General features: G+C 40.3%; 1 protein-coding gene and 1 long non-coding RNA gene across 5 annotated transcripts in view; one reads left to right on the top strand and one right to left on the bottom strand.

The window, feature by feature from the left end:
- LOC143904621 (irregular chiasm C-roughest protein) overlaps window positions 1-19145 on the bottom strand; it is a 214705-nt gene that overhangs the window by 34083 nt on the left and 161477 nt on the right. For all 4 annotated transcript variants that reach the window (XM_077419436.1, XM_077419435.1, XM_077419438.1 and 1 more), the window contains exons 3-5: window positions 5170-5353; window positions 3912-4047; window positions 1908-2116 (exon numbers count right to left, since the gene is read on the bottom strand). In XM_077419436.1, coding sequence (XP_077275562.1) covers window positions 1908-2116; window positions 3912-4047; window positions 5170-5353 — 529 coding nt within the window. The remainder of the gene's footprint in view (window positions 1-1907; window positions 2117-3911; window positions 4048-5169; window positions 5354-19145) is intronic.
- Window positions 1-19145, top strand: part of LOC143904623 (uncharacterized) — an 84161-nt gene that overhangs the window by 36924 nt on the left and 28092 nt on the right. The window lies entirely within an intron of this gene.

Here is a 19145-nt window from a genome sequence, read left to right as displayed (position 1 = left end):
TAAATTTAGATCAAAAGCGTGAATATAAATAAGCTAATTAACTCAAACGTTAATTTAAAATATAAAAATGCATATTTTTATATTTTATGTATTTTATGTATTTTTTTGTATATTGATACAATGATGATTTCTGGAAGTAAGGTTGCCAAAGAGAAAACAATTTCCTGTCAATCACTTTTATAATATAGCCTAGTTTATTAAATATCATATTATTTCTAAGAAGTAGTTTTATATAGAGTTTGGTATAATCGAGAATGTGTGTATCAGAGCACTGTCAATTATGCGAGTTAAACACAGCAGCAAGCTACGCTGCCGGAAATTTGTTCGAAAGTTTTTCATTATTGCTAGAAATATATTTCTACGCGTGCAGATGGCGGCTGAGAAGGAAGGGAAGTTCCAGCGTCGTATATTTTCTCCCTTTTTCCGCCGTTTCCATTATGCATACAACACACTTGATGACCGGCACGACTATGCAAGGGAAAAAAAAGAGCCACCTTAATCTCGACCTACCGCTCCGTCCTTCTTTGCGCTTCTTTATTTCAAAAGTCTGTTTCAAAGAAAGCATGAGCTTCTTTCACGAACACAGGTATAATCGCGCAACATTTCGCCTTACGTTGAAAAAAGTGTTTACATACTGTTGAAACTTAATATGCGTATCGCTTCGTGTATTTCGATATTTATATATGTGAAGAGGATAATGGGAACAAAGCCCGCTGATTCAACATATATCGATGTCATATTTGGGGCAAACCTGTTCAAAGTTTAATACAAGCGAATATTCGATAGAATTCATTGCGGCCATTGTGTATACTATCACCTCTCCAAACTGTCAGATACAGATATCAAAGCCGTAATAATTAATAATTATTATGTAATGGTTAACGTATCCTATACTTTCATTTCGTGTGTATACGTATTGTTTCATGACAGATAAGAATTTTTCATCCACGCGCATTCCAGACGTATATTCTCAAATTAGCGATGCCCGCATTAAGAAGACTTAATAAGCCGTTATAATCCGCTGAGACAACGATTCTTGTCATCGTTCATAATCAATTAGAAACTCGTCTGTATATTCAGGCACAAACTTCGCGAACGGCGAAGGATTAGACTATCCTAACGGAGTTCTATTTTCTCGGCGCGAGGAAGACGAGTTCATAAACCGAGTTTGTTAAAGGATCTATTTATACCACACGTCACTTGATATTTACAGCAGACGCGCAAGTCTTAGCGTTATTTACATTAACGAGACAAATCCCGTTTGATGACCTTAATAATAATTAATTGTTATTTTTAGAAAAAAGAAGTTAATTAATTTTCATTTTATACCAATGACAACTGGCGATAATTTTATAATACGATATAATCTTACTTTGAAGATGATCTAAAAATATAAAAGCTTGAAACTTTCCGTAATAAATATTAACTTCTATTTCTCCAGTTATTTTTACACCTGCCTTCGTCCTTACATTGTCGCCATTACTGTTCTCTTTTCTTGCTATCAACTTTTATTTGACTACTTTCTTCTTTTTTCATTGTCAGTTAGAAGAAGTTGGGGTAAGTTGGACCACGTGGGCAAGTTGAACCACCACGACACACATCCATTATATGTATATTATATTATATTATTATGAGTAAAAATTTTAAACACGTTTTTAAGTTATCTTGAAAAAGGCTTAGCGTGGTCCAACTTACCCCAACTTTTTCTATTCATGGTAAATGAAAATTAATTGACTTCCTCTTTCTAAAATTGATAATCACCGTTAAGGTGAACGTCTCGTTAATGTAAATGACGGCAAGACACGCGCGTAGATGCCGTAAATATCCATCGATGCATTTCCATATTTCCAACGAGGTCCAATGACTTCCCTCTTCGCAATCTTACGAAGAAAATCGCGTCTACTTACATCGCACGTCGAATCTCACTTCGATGCTGGACGACATTGTGGGATTGGCATACGCCGGATGGATGGCGACGCATCTGATCGGCTGCCCGTAACGTGATCGCTCAGCCAGAATCTCGCAAACACTGTAGGTTGCCCAAGTGCGCGGATTATCTATCTCGGTCGAGTTTACCTGGGGCCGCAACGTCCTCATCTCGGTCTCGCCCACGTACCTGCATATCGCCCCGAAAATTTGCATTTCCAATGGCTGTTCTGCAACAACTCTTACTCGCTCCCCCTCCTCTCCTCGACATCTTCTTCCGCGGTCTCGCTCTCTATCTCGCTCTCGATCATCCCCGTTTTCGCCGCCGCGCCGCGCCGCGCCGCGCCACGCCGTTCTCTGCCTGGCCCTCTCACCCTCTCCCGTCTTACCCCACCCAACCTTCCCCATCGAGGCTTATCGTCGCGGAATATTCAGAATTCTGCTCTTCTTAAGTCTTGCGCGCAGTTTCGCGGACTCCGACTAACACGGCGGCACTCTCGTGAATTAAGCCTCTCGGTGCTCGGATGAGTTATTATCGTGCGAAAGATAACATGGAAGGGTAATATGAAAACATAAATTCGTATTTCGTAAACAAAAAGGAGCAAGTCGTTGTATTCACAAAGCTGATGTATAGCATTAAACTTATCTCAGGCACATTACGTTCGCGATTTGCGTAACAATTATCACGGCAGCCACCTCGTTTGTCGACGATTATCTTTTTAGGGATGGAAGCTCAATACTCGATTGCACGCCCGTGCAATCTCCCGGTCTCTCCGCACGGTCATATAATTAACACGTTTATGCATACACATATTCCGCGCTGCGCCGCGCGTATGCCAATTAGGATAATTTCCAGTGAGTAAGTGAGTAAGCGAGAGCAGATGAGGGCTGGCAGAGGAGAACAGTCGCCTTGTCAAGGGACCTTGTCTGTACAATTTGAAACGCGACCCGAGGCTCTACGGACGCCAGCCGTCCCGCTAACCGAAAATTGCAAGGTTTAAAGCCAAGAGAGATTGCGCTTCTCTCTCTTTCTCTCTTTCTTTCTCGCCGCGAGACGCTTGTTTTTGTTCCGCCGTAAAACTATTAAACCCCGCTCCCGGGAGCGCTTCCCACTTTCTCGGAACGACCCGAGACGATGTCGTGCGATGTCGTGGGAAGCAAGAAAAACCGGACCAAAAATTTCGCCGTTCGCTGATCTCTCGCGTGAGACCCCCTTCCGATGTTTTCCCGTCGCGCACCGAAATGCATCGTGTAGCCTCCTTAATTTCACTCGGGCACGATGCAGAATAGATCATGATTATTCATGGGGCGCGTGTTCTACCATCGACAGCGTCCTCGATGCATTACGGGGAATCTTCGAGCGGCGGGAACAAGCGCGCTCCAACGACGGCCGAAGAAGAGGCTCACGTCGATGGTAGAGAAGACGCCTCGGAATCGATAGTAACGTATATTTTGATTACCTAAGACAACCCGATCAATCACGGAGCCCGAAAGAAAAGCTCTCAATGAGAAAAAATCGCGAAGAGCAGATCTTTCAAAATCGAAAGAGAGAAAAAGAATCTTTGATGAAAGAAATATTTTAGCGATAAAATAACTCGTGATTTGAAAATTACGCAGTTTCATTAGAGCTGCGATGTAATTGTTATAGTTTCAGCAAAATCGAAATTTTACGTTTCGCTCAAACATTCCCCCTTAAAAGTTAAATGAAAATGGCAAGCGATTCCGTATGTTTATCGTTTCCTCCTTATAACCGATACATTCCATTTAATCCGCGAGATCCATAAATTGTCGAATAATTACGCTCGTAACGGGGAGGGCAAACGAGCGGAAGGAAACTTGGCGCGCGACGAAGACGGGGGAGCCGCGGGGAACGGAGAAGCGAGCGAGACACGCGAAGCGAGAAATCGCGCGTGCCACAGGCAAAGGGGGGTTTCGGCGGCGCAGCAAGTTAAGTAGTACGGAATCTACGTGCAACAATTACGAACCATTTAATTAGAGGCGAAGGATTCCCATACCGCGCTCTGCAAGTGAGCGTAGCGATCTCACCTGCTCGGGCTGTCACGTTGCTGCCGGGGAGAATTAGACGGTCGGCGTACTCTATCTGCGGTCGCTGAGGGCTGACTGGAATGAGAAAATTAGCACGGATTAATCCCGCCGTATGCCATCGCTCTCGCGCAATCGACGCGCCGGCATGGCACCCCCTCGCTCCCCCATCCCCCCCCCACCGAAAGCACTGAATAACCTTTCAATCTTAGACGACAAAATTTCGCGCAAAGAAGAAACTTTGAAATATTATTGAAACCCTCCATAATATTCTTCTTTACGCTCATACTACTTACAAATTTACGATATCACTGAATTTAGTACAAATCTACGATCAAATTTTACATAATCTCTTTATACGCGCGATAAAATATCGATACATTTGAATTTTACCTTCATAAATATTAACGGAGGTGCAAATTGCAATTAGTTACCGCAAGCCGCAAGATTAGTAAAAAGAAGCGGAGATTTTTGTGTTCTTGGGCAAACCCTATTTTTACGGCGCGGAAATAAATCCTGTTGTTTTATTGCTAATTGTGTCATGGGATTAACTGCATGCAGGCGAATGTAACATCGAGGGAGTCGTTCGGGGGTGGTTTTTTACAACTAATCGCCGTATGTTCTCGGTGTAATGTACGTATGATCCCCGGACGAGAGATATTAAATCTCTCCATAATTTCGGCCGATAAAAAGCACGAAATATATATTCGATGAGGCACGATGTAATTCCGAGGATAACGATGATGGCGGAGGCCAAAGTGCGAATCTACGTGAGTATTTATCGAATTATGCGAATTGTTGCGCGCGCGGTGTGTAACAATGATTGTGTCGATCGTTTTGCTAACGCGAGCTTCCGAAATCAATTATTTCCCAACCATTAACATGAGAAAACAAGATGATTCGATTTGGCTGAGTACGACTCGATTCCTCAACCTCGTCGAATTACATCGTAATTATCATCCCGTAATGACGCAATAATGCGATCGCTATTGTACGACATGGTATGTGCTTTCGCTATTTCTATATCTATACATCTTCCATGTCGTTTATCAAATATATTTAGAACAGAACTGACTCGCGTAATAAAACACACGTTCAAAATCAAGATTTTTTTTCTCATTTTCTCGCTTGCTGGTCAAAGAATGATTTTTGTTCGACAATAATTCGCGATTTTACGTTCTATCTGCGTATAACATTTACCTCTGACGACCAGCCTCGCTGGTTCGGATGCTAAGGCGTCCTGCGTAGTGAAATCACTGGCGGTTACTTGGCACTGCCAAAGTCCGTCGTCGAACTCTAACGTGGCTGATCTGACCCATAACGAACAGTCGCCGATGTCAGGCGCGCCTACCCACTCATATTTCTTCAAGTGCATACCTATTGGCTAAACAAAAAAAAGAAGACTTCCTATAAATTATTATATTGTAATTTTTTCACTTATATTTGATTACAGAGTATACATATATTTCATTTTTATAAAATATAAAAAATCCTTTATATTCACTTTTTCTTAATTATTTTTTAACAGTGTTTATACGCAGAATGATAAGAGAAATCAATTTATGTAAAAAGAACAATCAAATGATTTCGTTTATGACAGGATATAATATCTTATATGCATATGTTTATCGAATTCAAAAACATATTAAAAACATTTGCGATAGGTTCCGCGAGATTAATAAAAACCCCAATAATTTTCGCCAACGAATTTCCTAGACAATGGTCCACGTACGTCAGCATCTTTCGATCGTTTAATCGAGCCTGGGGTTCTCGTTACCGGAATCCTCTTCCGAGGCGCACTCCCGCGCGCCGCCGCCATCAGTTGCCCCGTACGCTTCCTCCGAAATGAATCATCGGCTTTCGGCTCCCGGTGTCGGCGGGGGCCGCTCGAGTCTTCTTTCTCGCGGATTAATTCACTGCGGGCCGGAAAAGTGCGGCCCCAGCAAATTTCGCCGTCATAATGTGGCCGTAATTCAGCGATCGATTCTGCATGCGCTCGTTCTTTAATCTCCCCTTTCACTCCCCTTCCTTGCCTGGGTACAAGCTTTTGTCTCTCGCGAAATCAAGGAAGCTTTCTTGTATATCCTTCTCCTCAGTCCTATTACTCGTGTCTGAGCGTGGTGACTTCTCTTCATATACATGTGTTGCGCACGTGGATTATATATACACATTGTATATGGAACCTACAGTTTAACGCCGATTTCGAATGGCAATTTTTTTTTTAGAGAAGTTCTCGTAGCAAGACATACTCTCGGTGGTTTGCCATTGCCTTCCGAAAGGAGAACGAGCGAATAAAATTTTCTAGCTCTACCGGGAATCGAACCCGGGACCTTTTGGCTCAATAGACCAGTGCGCTGTCTACTAGGCCACGCTCGTCCTCTTCTTGTATATACCTCTTCCCAAAAGTATAATCAAGAGACACGGTAGTGTCTCGCGCCAAGTACGCGCGAAGCGAGACGCACCGTGACTCTTTACGCGAACGCATGAGTTGCGAGTATCCGAGATTTTGAGATCTCAATAACGAGTGAACGGATCAACTTCTAAGTAGGTTCGATCGATAGCTTGGGGTTTGATTTATAAATAAGAGTCTTTTTTTTTCGTTACGTGCCCTACGAGCGAAGATATTGCAATGCAAAGACCAAATGTGGAAAATTTTTTTTTAAGAAACGTCCACGTCGGACAAAAATGGCGGCTGGTGTGTCACTTTCCCATTTTTGACACGAGAGTGCACTCGTGCACTGTCGCAGTGCGTGACAGTTTTTTACAACCTAGAAAAGGATAAGTGTAAGTGTGTGATAGTCGTGACCGTTGCGTTGCCGCGTCGTGACAGATAGTGAAATATATATAAGTATTGACCGTAAAGAGCTGATGCCGAGAGATCTTTAAGAAGGAAGGTGTATCTACAAAATCGTACAAACACGTACGTATATGCCGCCTTGTAAAAGTTGTCAAACTGTATGTTTACGCGAGCGTTACTTCTGTAGTAACTTACGATAATTTATGCCGGGATTACGATGAATTTAACGTAACGGGACGCGACGGACGCGAAGTAACGTAACGTGAACTTAAGAAATTACGATCGCCGTAATTTAAAGATAACCTTAATCTTAACCTTCTATTCATACCAAGCTGTCAAATCATTTCTGAAATGCACGCTGCTTCACGTTACGGCGATCGTAATTTCTTAAGTTCACGTTACGTTACTTCGCGTCCGTCGCGTCCCGTTACGTTAAATTCATCGTAATCCCGGCATTACTCGTTTAAAGTTACTACAGAAGTAACGTTCGCGTAAACGTAGTGTGTGTATGTGTGTGTGTGTGTGTAATTAAAATTATTTATATTTATATTATACATGTATATAATTTATTTAGTATTTATAGGATGATCGGCAGCAGGACGAGAAAAGCGGAAAAGCGACAACAATATTTCGACAGATTCGATAGATCGTATAGATGACATGCCCTTTTAGAAGAGGATGCGTAACACTACAAAACGCATGATATCAGTACAAAATTACCTTTTTCAAAAAGGTAAAAAAAGGGCGCCAAGTACACGCGTGGTTGTTACCCTCGAAAAAAAACCCAAGTGGTAGTATCATTAATTTTATTCAAAAATAAATAAAATCTATTCTAACCTAGGTGGTAGTAGCTTTATTAATTTTTAAACAAAATTATTAAATTATAAAATAAAAATATTTAATTAAAATAAAATAAATAAATTTTTTTTGTAAAAAACTTGGCGCTGCTTTTTTAGAACCTTAAAAAAGCAGCGCCAAGTTTTTTACAAGAAAAATTTATTTATTTATTTTAATTAAATATTTTTATTTTATAATTTAATAATTTTGTTTAAAAATTAATAAAGCTACTACCACCTAGGTTAGAATAGATTTTATTTATTTTGAATAAAATTAATGATACTACCACTTGGGTTTTTTTTCGAGGTAACAACCACGCGTGTACTTGGCGCCCTTTTTTTACCTTTTTTGAAAAAGGTAATTTTGTACTGTTAAGACTTTCCGTAGCAATCTCACGTTATATGCTCATATCTCGCTCGCCTCGGCACTTCATATCTGTTTTTGCTCGTGTAAAGTAATTTTATTCAGCCTCATCGTTGTCGATATTTATGATTAAATGTTCGGAAACTCTGTAATAATACCTGCTTGCATTCCTTCTCTTTTACCGTGATAATAAATTGATTCTTCCACGCTCAGTCGCTTATCCTCTCCTTTCAACCAGCTTCGGGCGATACGTTATCGCGACGGCTATTGTACACCGTGTATATCGGCGTATCGGTCGGGGTCAGATTGTTTTATCCGCAAGTTTGTGACAGCTCCATTGGAACGTGTGTACGGCGAAAAGGCTTCTTCGTTTAAAGGTATTAGTCGGTTAATGAGTTTTCGTAATCCGCCTATACCCATTGCACTGCAACTGTCTTGAATTAGCAACGCCTGCGTATTGCTGGCGGAAGATATTGAATTCGCGTTGCAAATTACTTCTTCGTTTTTATTAAGTTAGACCGATTTGATAAAAAAATTGCAAGAACATATTACTGTAACACACACACACGCACGCACAGCACGCACGCACCGCACGCCACGCACCCACCGCACCGCACGCACGCACGCACGCACGCACGCACGCACGCACAGCACCACGCACACACGCACACACGCACGCACAGCACACACACACGCACGCACGCACGCACAGCACGCACAGCACAGCACACACAGCACGCACGCACACACAGCACCACACACACGCACGCACGCACACACGCACGCACAGCACAGCACGCACACACGCACGCACACACAGCACAGCACGCACACACGCACATCACGCACACACAGCACACACGCACGCACGCACACACCACACACACAGCACGCACACACACACACACACACACACACACTTCTCTCTCTCTTCTCTCTATTTATTATTATACTGCCTCGAGCAAAATCTAATGAGAAGTTATGCAAACATGTACGATAAAATGTAACTTTGGCGAGCAAATCAATTTTAATTCAACTGAATATTTTTTATTTCGAATTCTGTCAACATTTATTTCCAGATTTCTGTTTTTCCTAAAAAAAATAGCGAGTTAAATGAGGAGCACGCAACTATGTGTCTGCTGGTGGAAAATAAATCCATTCCTTCTGCACGTGCATGTCTCGCTACTTCCGAGATGAAAACGCCGCTCGTGATAAACTCAATTCAAGAATCCACAGATTCTTTTTACGGGGGGAGGGGGGAATTCCCGCGCGGGATAGTCCGCTTTGAAGCGGACGAGTCCTTAACTTGGGGCTTCTCAGGGGACGCAATGAGAGCTCCGTTAACTACGATAGGACGACGCCGTCGTGCGACTATATTAGTAATGAGCGGAGCGGTGTTCCCTGCGGAATGCGCAGTTTATCACTCGGTGGCAGACACAATAATACAATGGCGAAATCCTGGCGAAGATTATTCGCGCATAGACAAGGAGAGCGCGCAGGATATGCGCCGCGCCCTCAGGACAAGAAGAATAATGAGTTTGCTGGCGCGTACTTCTGCCTGGAGTGCCTGGTGTTAGGGTGAAACGACGTCTATATAGTATATACTAGCAGCACGAATTAACGTTTTAGGTCATTGTCAGATTAATATCGTATCATTCTCAAATAATCTCCTTTTCATTCTGTCGCGTTACACGAAATGTCTACGCTATCTCGCAACCTTTCGCAATGAAGTTGAAAGAACATTATCAGAGACTGCATAAACATTTATTACAGTAATATATCACTGTAACAATATTTTACTTATAACAATATGTTATATTTATGGAGCTTAATTGCCGAACTACATTTTATTTAAAGTATATAAAAAGTTTAATTAATTAATTTCTTAAATTTTCGTGAATTAAATTTTTGTGTGTGCAATGCAGCTGATAAAAAATAATTCAGCCGAAATTAATATATAAATACGCAGTGGTGAAATTAATGGTAGTTTAAGTTCATAATTTTTCTTTAATGAAAGATTTTATATATACTTATTCTCTTTTCCGGAATATATATATATATATATATATTATCTGGAATACATTACGTGTCTCGCATCGCAAATTATGCAGGATTTTTATCTAACCGTCCAAGTTATACGGAATTTCCGTAGTCGCACGCTTCGCGGACTACGCCTGTGAAGAAGCCGCATGCATACTAACTTCTCTGATATCCTAAGAAGCCAAACCGCCAATTAGGCCAACAGTTTTCCGAACGCGCGCATACGCAAAGGCATTTTTGCAACGCGCACCGAATAGAGAACAAGTTTCTTCCCTTAAATTTCAGAGCCGAATATATTCTTCTCTCCCCCACGAGGATCTTGCAAATACACAAAGAATGGAGGAGCATCTGCGCGCAACAAATATCCAAGTTACGAACTTTTCGGGTTAGGTTAGGTTTACCAGAAGGATTCGCCGTTAGTGACGAGCGAGCTTACTTAGAATTTCAAGGAAGGTTTCGAAAAGAAGGAAGGAAGAAAGAAGAAAAGAAGAAAGAAAGAGTCTGGCTGCTTATACTGGCCGCGATGGTTTTGCGCTATCGGTCTACGTCCTAATACGATCTATTTCGTTGCTCTCGAAGAGATTGCCATTGCGTCTGCATTACTCCGGGGCACTCTCGTGTTATCGAGGCCTTTGGCCCGGAGGTATGTAGCATGTACCCTGGCCGTTTGCCGTACCCGTACCGTACCGAGCCTGTGTTCGTCAGCGTACATGCGCGCCTATGGTTGCATTTGCGTCTGTGTACGCCGACGGGGGTGGGCAGGATTGTGTCTGCGGGTGCATTACGTTGATTGCTGGTCGCGGCCTCTCCGGGAGAACACAGAGAACATCGAAGAGGTTCGGCGGGCTGAAGAGGGCGAAGACGGTTGGGAAACGGGCGAGGGAGAAAGAAAAAGGAAAGCGGGAGGGCCCTTCCTCTCTCCGGTAAGTAAGCGAGCGCTGTATCCATGAAGGTGCACGGATTTTAATCCTTTCAGTGAACAACGGTGACTTTCTTGAGCAGTTTTCCGCGAATAGCGTTCTGTTTTTAATTCTCTCACTTTCCATGGATAGTGCGCCGCCTTCCACGAAGTTGATTTCACTGTTTATATTCGCTTATGTACGTACTTTTAATAACGTTTTGTTAATAACGTTTGTCATATTTTTTTCAGTTCTTTATAAATACTTGGTGTATACTGAAGGTTCTAGAATTTTTAAATTTAACTGTAATGACAAATTTATTACATCAGAATATTATTTGAATAGAAAGAAAAAAGTGTACAAATTAGAAACTTCACTGTTGGAAAATTTGGGTTAAATATAACATAAATCACATGTCCCCCAAACGGTCCACGCAAATTTTTGTGTTAATTTAACATACTATGGATGTGTTAAATAGTAACACCAATACTATATATTAAAATATTTCAACAGAAAGAAAATGTAATTCTGAGGTTAATTTGAAATTAATTATGTGTACAATTGACATAACTTTTATGTTGAAGTTAAGACTGTAAGATAAAATTAACGCTCTTTTTCTGTAAATTTTAACACATTTAATAAATGCGTTCAAATTGTGTTACTTTAACATATTTATTTTTTAAATTATTTTAATAATTTTGCATTTTAAATTTGTTAAGTTCAATTAACATAGCAGACATCTGTTAAATCTACGAATGTATGTGTTGATTATTTTACACAAAAATTTTAACAAGGACTTTTTTTAACAAAACTACAAAAATTTTCCAACAGTGTTGCACATTGCTTCTTCACCATTTTTTTTACTCATAAAACTCTCTATGAGGAATTAGCAAAATTATTAGCAATACATTGGCTTCCTGTGCAAGTTTCTAATTTGTACACTTTTTTAAATTAAAAACACTTAAAAAATTAATATTTTTAAAAAATTTTATATTCAAAATTTCATAAAAAATGACCCTTTTATCAATTATCATCAAAATCAAAACCATTTTTTAATAAATAATACTCTATATTCGTTTTAGAAAATTTAGCTCAATATCTCAAAGTTTGCACAAGTTAGAACTTCCACACAGTTTTTGAAAAATTGAAACTGCCTTAAAATCTAGAACACTGTATGAATTTTTATAAAAGTAACAGTAAATAAAAGTGTTCCACTACTTTAAAACGGGTTAAAGTAACAAGTCAGATATTGAGTTAAGAATGTTACGATTTCAAATAGTAACAATCCGTATATCGCGTGCACAAAGTAAAAGAGAAACGAGTCTATGTTATAATATATTTACACGAAAAATGCGATTGAAACAGTAATTTTCGGGAAATAAATGGATAATTGGGCGAAGTGAATCCCGCACATTTATTTCGCGAAAGTGATTTCGTGCCTTTATAAGGATTCCGTGATGAAACGTTTTCTCAAATTGATCGTTCCTGTTAAGTAATTTACCGTTTGTTTTTTTCTTTTTTTTTTGCATCTTCAACTCGCAAAAATCACAAGCATGCAACGCAAAAATCACAAGCATGCAACGGCAAAAAGATTTATTGACTGAGATTGGCTGAAATAGCCGCGCCGAGATAGTGCATCGTCTACGAATATATATCGAGAACAAATATTAATGCGAAATTAATTCTCCACGAATCCGCTATTCCGCCGCTTTGAGACGGCTGCTCAGACTTTTTTGCATAGCCGTGCATTGCAGGAAGTCGGAAAGAAATCGAAAGCACATTGTGCATTCGCTGATGCTGAAAGTCGATTTATGCGAATGACTGCCGCGTAATAAATGGCCGAAACACATACAAAGCAAAATAATAATTATAATAATTCGTGTATTATTATCAACAGTTGACTCGAGATTTCTTGAATGACATTTGGATATCTCACGAAATGCTAAATCATTAAATCAAACATCGTCTCTGGAAGCTTTCGCATTGCAGGTCAAAGATTCTACCGTGGTGCTTTTCAACGCGTAAAACGGATGCGTCGCATCCGGCGGCGCGATGTCGCAGAAAGTGCAAACAATGCGCGGAAAACGAAACAAACGGAAACGATGTGGTTAAAGAATTCAAGACAAGAAATGCCGGGAACGTATACAGAGAGAAAGGGTAAGAGGAAAAGAGTTTGTATTGTAAACAAGAGTGGCTCGCGAAGGGAAAATTATCCCGCTCGTTATTTACATCTTTCATAAATATTCACTTTCGTGGGAGAAAGTCAAGCCGGAAAGGAGGGACGGAGGTGGTGGATGAGCAGAGACCGCTGAAGGAAAGAACGGGTGAGAGAAAAGTCAGGGGGAAAGAGAGAGAAAGAGAGGATATTTGGTTGAGGAAGTAACGAGAAACCGCGCAGGGCATAAATCTCCGGGCTTTCGGAGACGATCTCGTCTCAGGATCACTCACTGCGAAAAACCTTCGTCGCTGCCTGAGATAGTAATATGGTATTCAAGTCCCAGGTCCCAGGTCGCCTCCCTTCGCCCATTCCTAACGGAATTCGAGAAGCATCGGACGATATTTGCATTGTTGTTTTCGATAAGTAGAATCACGCGAAGACTCCTCCATCGAAAATTTCAAAGGAGCTACATCGCTCGATTCAAGGCGCGTTTACGTCTCTAAAACGTCTCGACATTTTAGAAAAATCTGAATTATTTAAGGCATTCCGTGAATGGGTCATTACACGAGTTATTTCCCAGCGAGAAGAATTCTTTAATAAAATGTTTCGCGATGCGCGGATCGTTTAAATAAATTATGTTTCGCGTACTTTGCAATTTGTCACGTATTGAACGACACACATATTGCGGCGAAATTCGTTTCGCGGTTAAATTACAATAGTGATGCAAAACCATTGAACGTGCCGACCACTCTCTTATTATGTTATCGAAAAATTCGGTAATGAAAAGTTACTTTCGTCGCCGAAGGCATATTCTTATTCTTGCTTGCTCAATAATATTTGAGATAATTATAAATTTATATCCTTAGCTCGCCGTCTTTTGTATAATACATTTTATATCGTAACTAACGCGGTATGCCTAAATAATACAAATTAGTTCCGTATTATATTGTTCACTGCTTTTAAACTTTTTGTTTCTCTATAATATCCAATGATAAATTCAAAAGATGCCACTGACAAGAGCTTCGGCAAATTGGTAATTAAAACCCGTTAAAACTCATTATTTTATAATTTAATTAATCTACAAATTAACAATGAATAAATTTCTATAACTTTAACAATACGTTTTGTAATCACTGATACTTATCGACAAAATAGGATTTTAAATATCGGTCGTAAGATATGCATTATATATAAATATTCCAATAAATTCGCTCTCGAAATAAATAGATAATTACATTTACACAATAAAATTACACAATAAAATTGTATTTTGTACGTTCCTAAAAGGAAATATATTTAAAGCCTAAAAGAAATATTTGGATCTAAGAGAAGATGCTAAAAAAATGTATGTATACACTACACTTCTGAATAAAGTTAATCTGGCTTGGGCAATCTCGGCTTAAGCAAGAAATAGTCGACAGGCGTGAAGGAGGACCGACAGCACTGAATATCGAGAGCTCACAAAACGACGCCGGCGAATTAGCATATTTCCAAGCGCGCGCAGGCTTTATATCATGACGAATTTGCATATAGCAGGGGGAGGGGGTGATAAAAATTTTTTTCACATTGCTCATTAAGTATGCCGGAATAACAAATATTTATGCACGCTTTACCAGAAAATTAATTTCTCGAGAAAAATTCCACCGCGCGAATTTTTGTTTGCAAGGCAGCCTCGAAGTAAAAATGTAATTAACGCTGTTAGACACTCGCGTTATTGATGCAAATATTGATTTGTGCATAATTAACAGATTGATGTATGGTGGATTATGTGTACATATATATATATGTATATATAAAAATGAAGGGCCGCTTTTTCATTCCCGGGCTGCAGAAGCATTTCGGGGCGCATTAAATCCCGCGCGTAATATTTCATTACGGTTTTGCTGCGAACGGAATTGAAAAATTACCGGTCGTATTCTCGGCGGTACATAAATCTTAATGAAAAATCTGTCTTGCGGAATATCGAGAACAGTCTCCGTTCCGAAAGACTCGATCCGATAATGGAGATAGATCTGCAAGTGAGCGGAAGAAAAAATGTATTTGCCGTACTGCCACTATATTTTTTCCGCGGCGTTCGCCTCCTTCTCCAGTCAACGGACAATATTTTTGCGGGAGAATAAATTTTTAGAAAAAAAAAACGAATTGAACTCAAAGCTCCAGCATCGACAAAATTATGATTAAAAACTTCCGTATTCGAAATCAAGTTTACTCTCTAAATCTCATAGAGTGGTTTCGCCACATAATATGTTAGAGTTGCGATGTTAGTCACTCCAAAAGAGAGGATTGTCAATCTAATTTTTCACTCTCAAATTTTTAGAAAGATTACTCTATCGGATACAATCTTACTTTAAAGCTATAGTGAATCATGACTGACTAAAGATCGACCCATAAATGACTCTAGTAGACTGAAATTTTCCATTCAAAAAATGGTAGAGTGATAATTCATTCCTATATGGACACTGATCTACTGCACTCGAAAAGAGTGCCCTTTCACTCAAATGGAGTGCGATTTCACTCCAATTTATAGAGCGCAATTTTACTCTTTCTTGAGTGATGAATCGAAGTGCACAAGTTCAATTTTTACATTTCATTACACTAGCATTTCACTCTGCGATTTTTAGAGAGTAATTATTCGCATGAAATTATTACACCTGATTCAAGTTAAATAATTCTTCTCTATAAAACTTGGTTTCTTTTCGAGAACCTGTTCGCGCCTGATCTCGCGATAATATCGCGCCGTCAGCCCTCGCGCGCGTGTCGATACCCTATATAGAATTATCGACGCGTACGTCAGATAATCGAAATCTATTAGTACACGAGAAATGCGCCCCAGCCACTCGAGATGCCAGAGGGTATAATATTAAGCATACATTTTCCCTAATCCAGATGTCATTAAAACAGATTATCTACATGAATTAATATGCAAATTAGTTCACGCGTCGCTGAGGCACGTACGCATGCACACTCGTTCCCGTATGCGTGCCTGTGAAAGTTTACAACGGCAAGGGCGTCGCGTATTCTCTACGTATACGTTTACATTAACTGCACTTATGAAATTTTCATATCACAATTAAAAAGTTGAACAAACGTTTCGCGCATTGTCTCGCGAGCGCGCGGCGATATCGGTACAGGACCGCGGGATAATACAGCGCGATTACGGAGAGCCGGGCGTCTCCGCCGCGCGGTGTTACGAAACATTAATTAGAAATAATATGCATATGCAATTTTGCGAATTCGTTCCGTCCCGCCTCGGCGCGTAACAAAGCGCATCGCGGAATTTCATTTCGAAGCGCAATCAGAAACAAAGGTGAATTCCGTCGTAAAATAATTCCCAAGGTAGCGCGGGTGGGAGCCCGCCTATAGTAGGTATAGTAGGTATATCGCCGCCAATATTTTCTCTAATCCAGATGTCACCGAGATCGGCTTACCTTTGCAAATTAATATGCAAATTAATGTACGCGCACCGCGGTCGCATACGGCGCCGTGTGCCGCCGCAGCTAGACGCCGCGCGCCGCGCCGGTGTGTACACAAGCGTATAATACCGGATATATTGTGCTGCTTCTCCGCTTCAGGAGTATTTAGTCATAGGCGGGCGTGCTCTTTCGGCGCGGAGCATACCACAATGGCCCATACCGCGCGGAAAGATGCAGCGCCGGCCGACGATAAATATCCAAAGCCGTGAGAGAGGCCACTCGTGCCGCGCGCGCCTCTCCATCCGTCCACTTCGCCGGTTGCGCCCTGCGCTCAATGTAGTCCTCCCCTTTTGTTTAGCCCTCGAATTCACCGTGAAAACCGACCGACGACCTCCCCTCTTTGGTATTTGCGCCGCGGTTCCATTATTAACATGCGAATACCGCGAGTACGCGTTTCCAGCCCTTTTTCTCCTCGTATTCGAGACAGACAATCTCCCTCGCGTTGGCTTTTTCCGAGATCGACCATTGGTGTCGCGATGATTCACATGGCATTTAATCCTTTGCGGTACACTTGTGTTTAGCAGCCAGAAGAAAATTTCGATGTAACAACGCTAATTCTTTATTATCATTAATTGTTTTGTTATTTCTAATTTCTATAAAATTTTTTTTTAATTTTGTTTATATATTAATATGTATATGCTTATATGTTAATATGTATGTATATCTAATGTGTGTGCGTGCGTGCGTGCGTGCGTGCGTGCGTGCGGCGTGCGCGTGCGTGCGTGCGTGCGGGTGCGGGTGCGTGTGCGTGTGCGTGTGCGTGTGCGTGTGCGTGTGCGTGTGCGTGTGCGTGTGCGTGTGCGTGTGCGTGTGCGTGTGCGTGTGCGTGTGCGTGTGCGTGTGCGTGTGCGTGTGCGTGTGCGTGTGCGTGTGCGTGTGCGTGTGCGTGTGGGTGTGGGTGTGGGTGTGGGTGTGGGTGTGGGTGTGGGTGTGGGTGTGGGTGTGGGTGTGGGTGTGGGTGTGGGTGTGGGTGTGTGTGTGTGTGTGTGTGTGTGTGTGTGTGTGTGTGTGTGTGTGTGTGTGTGTGTGTGTGTGTGTGTGTGTGTGTGTGTGTGTGTGTGTGTGTGTGTGTGTGTGTGTGTGTGTGTGTGTGTAATGCATATATAATATACACAGTAATAATATACAGGGTGTTTCCTAAGTAAGTACAAAAAATTGAAGGAGATATTCCGTGGCTTATTTTAGAAAGAAAAGGTTCAAAATACGGGGTATCAAAGACGCACGCCCCTGGTGGATCTAAAAATGTTTTATCGGTACTAGAAAATTGTTCTTAATATCACATATACGCACAGCAAATTTGAATAAAATATCTTTAAACATTTTCTAAATTATTGAAATTTTCATATTTTTTTCACAACTTTAACCTATATTTTAAAAACGAAGTATAAGTTTCTTACTAAAATAACCCATGGGATATCCCCTTCAATTTTTTATATTTACTTAGGAAACACCTTGTATGTATATCTGCACCTTAGAAGTAAAGAATCATATCATCTCCATTATTATGAATTCAGAGAAAGCAAGGTTTTCTCTGAAGTTTTAAATAAAGAAATGATACACTTTTTTAGATATAAAAATAATAGACACAAGACCTTTACCGTTATACACTTTAAGCTCCTATTATACCGAAAAATGTATTAACTCCATTTTGACAAAAACTGGAGATACGATTCTTTACCTCTAAGGTACAGATATAGAAACTTCTTTATGGAGTTATAAAAACTTTGAAATACAGCGAACACATGTGGTACAAGCTTCAGGCAATTCTAAAGGCGTTTACTTTGCAAACGTAATCGTCAGTTCATCTGCGATTTCATTTTACTTTGTAAAATAATTATTAACATTAACTTTTTCGATAATAACAATATAAGTAACCCAAATAAATCTTTGCAGTTATTTTCGATTTATATTTAATCGTTTTGTTAATATATATAAGTAATTATATATATATATATATATATATATATATATATAATTATTAATATATAGGTATTGTTCATTACTATTGTGTTTTTTTTATTCACGACTAATTGAATCATATGGACTAACGACTTCTCGACCGAGTGTTCTCCACAATAATTACAAAAGCGAAACGCATTTATGCTCATAAATATATATTATTCACAGTCCGATGACCGTTGAAACAAACATCTGCAGTAAACAGTAATCGATAAAACGATAATAAAACGAAAATTGCAACGTGCGATACCGCGTTACAATGTTCATCGCTCGTAGGCGCGAGCGGCGCGTGAACGAGCACTTTAATTATTGCAATTCTGAGTGTCTGTTCCCCAAATGTTTTTCATGTCGCTAAAAAAGAAATTTAACTGTATCGTCGTCCCTACACAAAGTTGATACATGAATTTTTAGCGAGACTTTTAATTAAAAAAAACTAAAACTTTTCGTAATTTGTTTGAAAATACGATACGACACATGAGAGATTTTTTAATGGATCGACTTTAAATATTGCCGTCATTTTGAAGATAAGTTACGCGATTTTTCGCGCGGAAGCGAGGAAGAAAGAGACCGTTGAGAATTCAAACTCGGAACGTTCTACTCGAGAATTCGTCCTTTCGCACCTCTCACGACGAGATAGCCGCGTTTTACTC

Source organism: Temnothorax americanus, unplaced genomic scaffold (genome assembly GCF_048541705.1).
Source record: "Temnothorax americanus isolate GAGA-0224 unplaced genomic scaffold, ASM4854170v1 Scaffold55, whole genome shotgun sequence".
Classification (NCBI taxonomy): Eukaryota; Metazoa; Arthropoda; class Insecta; order Hymenoptera; family Formicidae; genus Temnothorax; species Temnothorax americanus.
This window is presented reverse-complemented; position numbering and strand designations above follow the sequence as displayed.